The sequence below is a fragment of the Myotis daubentonii genome, chromosome 1 (assembly GCF_963259705.1).
Source record: "Myotis daubentonii chromosome 1, mMyoDau2.1, whole genome shotgun sequence".
In the NCBI taxonomy this organism is placed as follows: domain Eukaryota; kingdom Metazoa; phylum Chordata; class Mammalia; order Chiroptera; family Vespertilionidae; genus Myotis; species Myotis daubentonii.
In genome coordinates this window covers 234,079,717-234,090,263 of record NC_081840.1, presented here as the reverse complement: position 1 = coordinate 234,090,263, position 10,547 = coordinate 234,079,717, and the positions used below count along the sequence as shown (strand labels likewise).

The 10,547-nt window shown below is 49.8% G+C and overlaps 1 protein-coding gene across 1 annotated transcript; it reads left to right on the top strand.

Annotated features, from left to right (window-relative positions):
• The first annotated feature begins 9,202 nt into the window (after positions 1 to 9,202).
• On the top strand, positions 9,203 to 9,996 carry LOC132222820 (histone H3.3A-like). Its single transcript, XM_059678065.1, has one exon. The coding sequence runs from the start codon at positions 9,303 to 9,305 to the stop codon at positions 9,711 to 9,713; it is 411 nt and encodes a 136-aa protein (XP_059534048.1). The 5' UTR covers positions 9,203 to 9,302; the 3' UTR covers positions 9,714 to 9,996.
• The last annotated feature ends 551 nt before the right edge of the window (positions 9,997 to 10,547 follow it).

The following is a 10,547-nucleotide window of genomic DNA, read 5'->3' as shown; positions in this document are numbered from 1 at the left end:
GAATCAAGGGCACTTCTGGGTTCATAGGTCAACACTCAGTCATTGAGCCTCGCTTGCTGGGCTGTGTGTTGCTGTTTGGATGACCCATTTCTACAAAGACAATGCGGCCCTGGCTGGGTAGATTACATGCCAGGGGGATGAGAGCCTTTACCTTGCTGGTGTTCTCATGCTGCTTGGAGCATCAGGCCTGTTTCCATCATCACAGAAGGTGGGAGCTGTGGCATCAGTACAAGCCTACTTCTACCTTCTGCCTATTGCTTCATAACATAGAATGAAAGTAAACCATGCAGGCTGTCTCTACAAGGGGACCAGTCATCGAGCAAACATTCTGCTTTGGTGACAACACATGACCCCCAACAGTTCCTTGGGCAGCAATACACACGAATACTTACCAAGCTGCTAAACATTTCCCAAGTAAAACATTCACACTTACAAAGTTTTTAACATGCTCATTTAATTACACTTAGGAAGGCAACTTTGTACGAGAAATGTCATTTTCTAAAATACAATGTGTGTATAATACATCACACAGATAACTGCTGGCTATGATTTATTTTTCATACATATCATAACCACATAAAATAAGTTTGAGATCACTTTCCAAACAACTGCTGTGTGAATGGATGTACAAAGGGGTCTTGGGTCTTGGGCAGAGTCACCATGAAGTAGGGGCTGTGTGTGGAAATGGAATCCAGGGTTCTGGAGTCAAAAACCTCTGAGAAGGTACCTCCAGGAGGATACAAGGAACCAGCACAGTGGCCACAGGTTCCCGGATGTCACCTCTCCAGGCCACTGCGGCCTCGATTATCTGTCTGTCCCTCGGCCTCTGTGTCCCTTGGTCTATGTGTCCCTCAGTCTGTATGTCCTCGGTCACCGACACTGGGTGAGTCTGCTCGCATCTTCTCAGTGGGGGTGATTCTGGGAGCAGTGACACAAGGCAGTAGAGGGGAGCACATGCAGGACCCTCCTCTGTCCATTCCCCACCTCCTTCACACCTCGCTTTCCCCTGCTCCTCCCGGCCTCCCCGCCTAAAGCCTCGCCCCTAACGTGGTGGCTTGGGAGACCCTGCAAGGACTGCACTACAGTGGCCTCGTCGTGTTGTGTCAGGAGCTTGCCAGCTGAGGGACACTCAGACATTTTATTTTTATCTTATAGACACATTGCATTGAAAAACATCAGCGGAGCTGAATGCTCTGCTCATCATGGTGCCTTTCTTTAGGGGTATGCTGCTTTTTCACACCCTCCAAATCTTTTCCTTCTTTGTACTTTTTTCATGTGTATGTTTTCATTAATTCTTTACAAAAGAGATGTTTTTCACGTTCACTTTCTTAGACAACGTGGAAGGGAGGGAGGGGGAGAAGAGAGAGGAAACAAGCAAGCAAACATGAATATGCAAGAGACACATGGATCTTTGGCTCCCACAGGAGCCCAGACCGGGGCAGGCGAAGAAACACGTATCCCAGGTATGTGCTCTGGACCAGGAATCCCACCAGCGACCCTTCCCTAGGCATCCAAAAGTCTAACCAGTGAGCAACACTGACAAGGATCTATTCCTTCCGCTTAGCAGATGAGAACACGTGTCCATCTTTCTTCTTGCAAAAGGCAGCCAATCTAGGATGATCACTCATCATTCGCGTTTCTCTCTTCCCTTATGAAATAGGATAAATATATATTTCTAAAAAACACACTGTAACCCTGGCCGCTGTGGTTCAATGGGTAGAACGATGGCCTGCAAACTGAAAGGTCCCTGGTTCGATTCCCAATCAGGACACATGCCCTGGTTGTGAGCTCACTCCACAGGGGGGGAGGGGGTAAGGAGGCAACTGATCCATGATTCTCACTCATAATTGATGTTTCCATCTCTCCCTCCCTCCCTCCCTGTCCCTTCATCTCTGAAATCAATAAAAAAAATAGTTTTGAAAAAATCACTGTGTTTCAACAAAAAACTTTAATTGATTTTTTTTTCTCGTGGTACTAACTAGCACATTCCCATGATAACCCTGCATCTGGAGGTGCCATCAATAAGAGCAGCCTAAAGGGGAAGGACTGCCTCAGTAAGACCCACCTCTAGGCTTCTGATTGCATCAATCATTGCAGCCTCCAGGCTACTGGCTGCCTCAGTAAAGGAGGCCACTCCAGGGGCCGCTGAGTCGAGCGGGAATAACACCTTCTCCCGATACCTCTACACCTCACTGTACGGACTGGCTGCCTCCATAATGGTGTCATCCAAGGGACTGGCTGCCACAATCACAATGGCCGCCGGCTTACTGGCTGCCTCAGGAAAGGTGACCTGTCCGGTACTGGCTGCCTTATTAATGGCGGCCTCCCCAGGACTGACGGCTTCAATAATGGCAGCCTCTAGGTTACGGACTGAATTCGTGAACGCACAGCTTCCCCATGTCACTGCAGCAGCCAAAGCCTCCCTTTGCAGGGCTGGGACCGGAAGGGGTGCAAAATCCAGACCCGTGACTTCAGTACAACCAGGCAGAGGGGGGGAGGGGGGAATAATTGCACCCTGGACAGCCTCGATGATTTTCTAGGGTTTTCTGTGGTCTTTGTTTGTTGGTTTGTCTGTATTTTTTAAAAAATATATTTTATTGATTTTTTTACAGAGAGAAAGGGAGAGGGATAGTGAGTGAGAGAGAAACATCCATCAGCTGCCTCCTGCACACTCCCCACTGGGTATGTGCCCGCAACCAAGGTACATGTCCTTGACTGGAATCGAACCTGGGACCCTGCAGTCCACAGCCCAACGCTCTATCCACTGTGCCAAACCGGTCAGGGCTGGTTGTGTTTTTTGGGGTACAATTCTTCATTACATTCACAGGACATTAGCTAACATTTCAGCACCACGGACAGAAGATGGAGGTGTTATTCTTTAAAGGGCCACAGCAGGGGAGCAGAGGATACTTTTCCCAAAGGAATTGGCTGACAGCTTCCTTTAAGGTTGGTGTCATAAGTATGTACATGCATAAATGTAATACTTAACCTAATCAACTGGTAACCAGTCACCTGGAAACTAGTAATCACGAACATAGTAACCAGAAACCATTAGCCTAGTAAGTACTGTCAAGCAACCTAGTAGGTATTAACTAGGAACACAGTACCTAGTGACCTAGTAGCTGGCAATTAGGAACCTTTGTAACCTAGTGACCTGGCAACCAGTACCTGGCAATTAGTGACCTAGAAACTAGCACGTGGTCATCCTTAACATAGTGTACTGGTTACTGATAGGTCCTCCCTTCCCCCAACTGGTGGGCAGAGTATGATGTAACCTGCAGCCTGGAAATACCTGCGTGACTAACCAGGTACCTTAGATGGACTAGACATTGGACCACCAATGCACACCTGCCACATACCCTAAGCCCTTGTCCTATCTGGACCATGCAGTAAGCCACCAATCCGTGAGCGCCGAGGACACTGAGCCCCCACCCCTTCCCATTCTGCATTCACCCTGCACGTGCTGCTGTCCTCCCCTTGCGAGACAGCCGGCAGGTCCTTCTCCTCTAATAAAGCCTGTAGTCCTGGTTTTCGGCCTCTGTCTGATTTTTCAGTTACCAGTAGCCCGGTACTTGTTGTTTTTTGTTTTTGTTTTTTTAATATATTTCTTTATTGATTTCAGAGAGGAAGGGACAGGGGAGAGAGAGAAACATCAATGATGACAGAGAATCACGCCTCCTACATGCCCCCCACTGGGGACCCAGCCAGAAACCGAGGCATGCGCCCCCCGGCGGAATCGAACCCTGGACCCCTCAGTCCGCAGGCCAACGCTCTATCCACTGAGCCAAGCCGGCCAGGGCCAGTAGCCGGGTGCCTGTAACAAGTAACCTAGTAGCTGGCAACCAGTGACCTCAGTACAGGCGACCTGTCCGGCTCCGGATGCCTCACTCGCGCAGGCCAGGCAGCACCGGCGGCCTCCAGGGCACTGGATGCCTCCGAACCGAGCCAGGGCCGCGGACTCTCCCAGGTCGCCTGGCTCCTGAGACTTTACACCCGCGCTGTACGGACCTCCTGCCTCAGGGATGGCGGCCTCCAGGGGACGGAACGCCGCACTCAGCGGCCTCCGGGTGACACGGACGGCGGCCTACAGCGTCCTGGCTGCCTCGGTAAACGCCGTCGGCCCGAACGGGCTGCCTCGTTCCTGGAGGCACCGCCGTACGGACGGCCTCAGTCATGGCGGCCTCCGGGTTCCCGGATGCCTCCGTAATGGCAGACTCTCGCGGGGTCTCTGGGTCTCGCGATACTTCACACCTCTCCGTACTGACGGCCTGCCTGAGTCATGGACGCATCTAGGGTGCGCTCCCCACGCTCGCCCCAAGGCTCCTGGACTTACTTAAGTTTGTTCTTTAAATGTTAGGCTGATCGAAGGAAAAGGATGTGTACATATAACGAAAAGGTCAGAAAGGAAGAGAGGGTTTTCAATAGTATGTGGATGCTCATTAATCGGTGCAGTACAGAATAGGGAAGAGGTTGAATCTGAGTGTTTAAATACGTTGCATTAAACAAAATATAGGAGAGTATCTACAGTGGCCTGGTGCCAGCAAATGGTCATTAGAGTGACAAGAGTAAAAGAGGAGACTTTGTAAGAAAAACCTTATTGTGCGGAGAGAGGAAATGAAATAAAACACATAGAACCCAGTATTTTCTCTCCCTCTGAAATAGATTGTAAATCTGTTTGCCATGATTTTCTTCAGTCTGGGGAAACTTCTTCTCTAAATTCTCCTAAAATCGTAACTCATATGTTATTTTACACACTTAAGATGATCTAATTGGCTCCCTTGTAAATACTAACAGTAATCAAAATATTACAGCTATTACAATTTGTGGTGCTGTGATGTATACTTCTTTAAGAATGCATTCAATATCTATTGGAGAGGGGTCTGTTTACTACTATACTTTCCCAGTGGTGGTACTATAAAAGATCCAGATAGCTACATCAAGTCTAATGTAATACAGAAGTATCAGTTTATTGGTAACAAAGTAACAATGTCTGTGGTTTTTTACCTACAATCATACTTTTAGGAAATTTTAGGTATCAGAGGCTGGTAAAAATAAAGATGTAATACTTTACCATCCGAGTTCATGGAACCCAAGGAAAATAACATTTCTATTAAAACATATGAGCTCACTTCATCTTTAATTCCTCCAATAAATACATGTTCAAGAAGAGACAACCACTAGGACTTTGATTATAAGATTCTAGTGTTCTCAAGTTTTAGCTTTTTCCTTTTTGGAGCAAATTTTTAAAAGAATAGTCGCAGAACATCAACACTGTTTATTCTTTAAATAAAATAAATGGATAATAGTTCTCACCAGGCACATGTAATACTTCCTCTCAGGTTAATTGATGTAAGATGTCTTCTTGGGTGAATAGGTCATTACTAAATAAACTTGGAAAGCCTCTTTGGAAAAAAAAAAATCCGCGCTCGCCCCAAGGCTCCCCGGGTCGGGCTTGGTTAAATACTGGCTGGTGATTGAGGAGTCCTGGTGTGGGATTAAGGAAGTCAGCTGAGGGGGCTCTGGGAGCCGCTAGGTGCCCACACGTGGGGTGTTCACAGAACCAGCTGGGCCAGAGCCTGTGCTCCTGCCCACGGAGGAAGCTGGCAGCCTGGGCTCCTCGCAGACCCCCCACGGCCCGGCCGCCCCCCTGCCTCCCGGCTGCTGTGGCTGCCATGACAGGGGCACAGCGCCCGCCCTGCCTCACCTGAGCTCAGTCCCGGATGGCCCTGACGCCGTTGCCCCATTTTGCTTCCATTAAAAATGTCTGTGTTATTTCCAACCCTCAGCCACCGGCTTCTGCCAGCGGAGACAGCCTGCGCCCTGCGCGAGGTCACCCCGAGGAGACCAGGGGCCTGTGGCTGCGACAAAGGTGGTTGTGAGCACAGGGGCGGGGGTTGGGGCCACACGAAGACTCCAGGGTCCTCACGGCCTGGCAGGCCGCCCACGGGACCCGCTCAGAGGAGAGGGACGCCGCCTGGGCGGGGAGGGGCCCGGGTGCTGAGACGGCGCCCCTAGGGATCGTCCTGGCTCAGCCTGCCTGGCTCCCGCTGGCACCGGCCAAGCCCCCTGGGCCACCGCACCAGCCACCAAACAGGAGCAGGAAGCCGGCCTCAGCGGGTCTCCCCGTGCTGTGCGCTCCCTCCTCCTCCAGAGGGAGCCACCGAGGCGGAGGGAGGGGAGGGCGGTGCGGGGTGCGGTCTCACCTGGCGCCTCCCAAAGCGGTGCTGGGTGTTCGGGTGGATGTTGGACGAGAGGTCCAGATCGTTCTTTCAAGAACACACAGTCCAGTGGCTCTTCGTTCCCAACAACAGGAAGGCAACGGAAACGAACACTCCATTTCTCCCCCCGCAGATGGGCACACCGGCCGCAGGCCAGAGGCACTGGGCTGGGCTGGGAGCAGGGGCTGCACCCGAGGTGGGTGTGGAAGCGGCAGCATCGGGAGGGATCTGTCTTGTCCCCACAGGTAGGGAGACACAGGGACCTGGCCTGCAGCCCCAGCTCGGTAACTTGGTCACACCGGCCACCTGCACAGCGACCTACATGTACCATGGCGCCCGGGGCCGAGCCCGCAGGCAGAGGGTGGGAGGGCCTGGGTTACTGCGCCCGGGCTGCTGGGACACCAAGCAGCTCTGAGCGAGGGCGAGAGTGAGCTGCGTGCTGCTGTCAAGGTCTTCAGAGCATGAGGCCAAGTGAGAAGCAAAATACAGACCTGCAGGGGTGGGGGGAGGACTGTGTCAGCATGCGCTTTTATTTACATAAACAAACAAAAAATGACACAGCTAATGAGGGAACTGGGTGTGGCAGACATCTTTAAGATCATGCTGGGCTTTGAACTTCAAGCTATCACCCGGCCGGCTGGTGTGGCTCAGTGGATTGAGCATCGATCTGTGAACCAAGAGGTACTGGGTTTGATTCCCAGTCAGAGCACATGCCTGGGTTGTGGGCTCGATCCCCAGTAGGGTGCGTGCAGGAGGCAGCCAATCAATGAGTCTCTCTCATCATTGCTGTTTCTATCTCCCCCTCTCCCTTCCTCTCTGAAATCCATAAAATATATATATGGCTATCATCCGGCTCATCAGAAAGTTAAAGCCTCGGTAACAGCTTGAGATTCAGGTCAGTGTTTTGTTCATCTCTGTCTCCCCTCCCCTTTCTCCATGGCTTCCTCCCTCCGACCCCTCTTCACCCTCCCCTTCCCCTTCTCCATGGCACCCTCCCCTTCCCCTTCTCCATGGCACCCTCCCCCTACCCCTTCTCAATGGCACCCTCCCCCTTCTCTGTGGTACCCCCTCTCCCCCCTCCTTCGTGGCATCCTTTGAAGCCCTTCCGATGCCTGCTCCTCCCGACGCCCCGCCAGCTGTCATCACTGTCTCCCTACGTCTCCATAACGCACGTCTGTACGTTTATTAAAGCATTTATTTCGCTCAGCCTTCCACAATAGTCATTAACCTGCCTGTCTCCCCCAAATGACAGATTCCCGAGGGACAGAGTTCATCACAGCTGTGGGGACCCTGGCTGAGGAGGGAGTAATTAGGTGACCCCTGAGAGTGCTCCGCCCACGAGGTGACTGGGGTTCTCTCGGGACTGAACTGGGAGCGGGACCTGACCTTGGGATGCCGTGGGCGGGCCAGGCTCCCTCTTCCTGCTTCAGGCTGTGGGGTCGGCTTAAGGCGGAGTGGGGCGGCTGGCTATCCGCTGGCCTGTGTTCCAGGTCCAGGTGAGGCCCAGGTGGTCACACAGCGGGGGAGGCCACGGGCAGGGCTGCCCCTGACCAGCCCCAAAAGGGATCTGGGAACTCCGCCCCCCCCCGCAGGCCACGCCCACGTCGTTGTGACTGTTCCCCTCGGGGCATCTGTAACTCCCACTCGCAAGTGCTCCTGGGTCAGGAGAAGGAAGATAAAACAACCTCAAATATTTTCAATTGAGGGGTTATTTTAAAGCAAATAGATGAACCTGGTAAAAGGGAGAAAGAGAGTGAGGAGGGAGTATGGGAAAGAGAGGCTTTGTAATGACTTCCACGTGAGGACAGCCTGGGACCCCTTTCTCCAACCTCATCTCCTTCCATCCTTTCTTTCACTTTATGGTTGGAACACATCACAATTCCCCAACTTGTACACTATTTCAAGCCTCTGGGGTCTTACTTGGACTGCTCTGTGTCCATGTAGAGTTCTTTTTCCCTCCTTTTGGTACGGATTCCAAACCCTCTGCCTTCCTCCTTTCCTTCTTCTAGGGAAAAAGAAGAGAGAAGAGCCCTGAGTGCTTTGGCTCAGTGGACAGAGCGACGGCCTGTGGACTCAAGGGTCCCAGGTTCCATTCTGGTCAAAAGTATGTAATCTAGGAGAGTCTTTCTAATTACCTTTTCCTGCCTGTGCCAGGTACTCTCCCCTGGGGCCCAGTGCTAGCCTGTGCTTATCTCTGTCATGGTTCTAGTCATATTGGATGGAAATAATCACTCTGATCCTCTTTTCTAATTACAGTGCTTCTCAACCTTCCTAATGCCGGCACCTTTAATACAGTTCCTCATGTTGTGCTGACCCCCAACCATAACATGATTTTCCTTGCTACTTCATAACTATATTTTTGCTACTGTTAGGAATCATAATGTAAATATCTGATATGCAGAATGTATTTTCATTCTTTGTGACCCACAGCTTGAGAACCGCTGGTCAATACAGGATCCAGAAATTGACCCAAGCCATTATACTCAATTAATATTTGACAAAGGAGGCAAAAGCATACAATGGAGTCAAAACAGCCTCTTTAATAAATGGTGCTTGGAAATTTGCTTAGATACATGCAAAAAAATGAAACTAGATCACCGACTTACACCATACACAAAAACAAACTCAAAATGGCTAAAGGACTTGAATGTAAGACGGGAAACCAAAAAAAAACCCTACAAGACTCCATAGGCAGAAAAATTGCAGACATATGTCGTAGCAATAACTTTACAGACACAGATCATAGGGCAAGAGAGACTAAGGAGAAAATAAACAAATGGGACTACATCAAAATAAAAAGCTTCTGCACAGCAAAAGAAACCATCAACAAAACAACAAGAAAGCCCAATGCATGGGAGAACATATTTGCCAATGTTATCTTCAGTAAGGGTTTAACCTCCATCATTTACAGGGAACTCATACAACTTAACAAAAGAAAGATAAACAACCCAATCAAAAAATGGGGAAAAGGATCTTTCAATTGTGTTCGCCACCGCCGCCGTCGCTCTCCAACGCCTGCGCCGCCTCCAGCTCGCCGAGCTCCAGCCGAAGGAGAAGGCGGGTAAGTGACGAGGTCCCTGCGCCATGGCTCGTACCAAGCAGACTGCCCGCAAGTCGACCGGGGGCAAAGTGCCTCGGAAGCAGCTGGCGACCAAAGCCGCTCGGAAGAGTGCGCCCTCCACCGGAGGGGTGAAGAAGCCGCATCGCTACAGGCCTGGTACTGTGGCACTTCGTGAAATTAGACGTTATCAGAAGTCCACTGAGCTTCTCATTCGCAAGCTTCCCTTCCAGCGTCTGGTGCGAGAAATTGCTCAGGACTTCAAAACAGACCTGCGCTTCCAGAGCGCGGCCATTGGTGCTTTGCAGGAGGCAAGTGAGGCCTATCTGGTTGGCCTGTTTGAAGACACCAACCTGTGTGCTATCCATGCCAAACGTGTAACAATTATGCCAAAAGACATCCAGCTAGCACGCCGCATACGTGGAGAACGTGCTTAAGAATCCACTATGATGGAAACATTTCATTCTTTTAAAAATTTTTCTCTTCTTCCTGTTATTGGTAGTTCTGAACGTTAGGTTTTTTGTTTTTTTTTTCCATGGGGTCAAAAGGTACCTAAGTATATGATTGCAAGTTGAAAATAGGGGACAAATCAGGTATTTGGCTGTTTTTCCATTTTCATTTGTGTGTGAATTTTTTTAATATAAATGCGGGGACATAAAGCATTAATGCAAGTCAAATGTTTCAGTGAACAAGTTTCAGCAGTTCAACTTTATAACAATATAAATAAACCTGTTAAATTTTTCTGGACAATGCCAGCATTTGGATTTTTTTAAAACAAGTAAATTTCTTATTGATGGCAACTAAAAAAAAAAAAAAAAAAAAAATGGGGAAAAGACCTAAATAGACACTTTCCGAAAGAGGACATTCAGAAAGCCAAGAGACACATGAAAACATGCTCAAAGTCACTAATCATCCGAGAGATGCAAATCAAAACAACAATGAGGTACCACCTCACACCTGTCAGAATGGCTGTCATCAACAAATCAACAAATGACAAGTGCTGGCGAGGATGCAGAGAAAAAGAAACCCTCCTTCACTGCTGGTGGGAATGCAGACTGCTGCAGCCACTGTGGAACACAGGATGGCGTTTCCTCAAAAATTTAAAAATGGAACTGCCATTTGACCCAGTAATACCACTTCTAGGAATATATCCCAAGAAACCAGAAACACCAATCAGAAAGGATATAGGCACCCCTATGTTCATAGCAGCACAATTTACAATAACTAAAATTTGGAAACAGCCTAAATGCCCATCAGCAGATGAGTGGATT

Excerpts from the sequence above, each read along its gene's own strand:
- LOC132222820 (XM_059678065.1), top strand. The coding sequence starts at position 9,303 with ATGGCTCGTACCAAGCAGACTGCCCGCAAGTCGACCGGGGGCAAAGTG.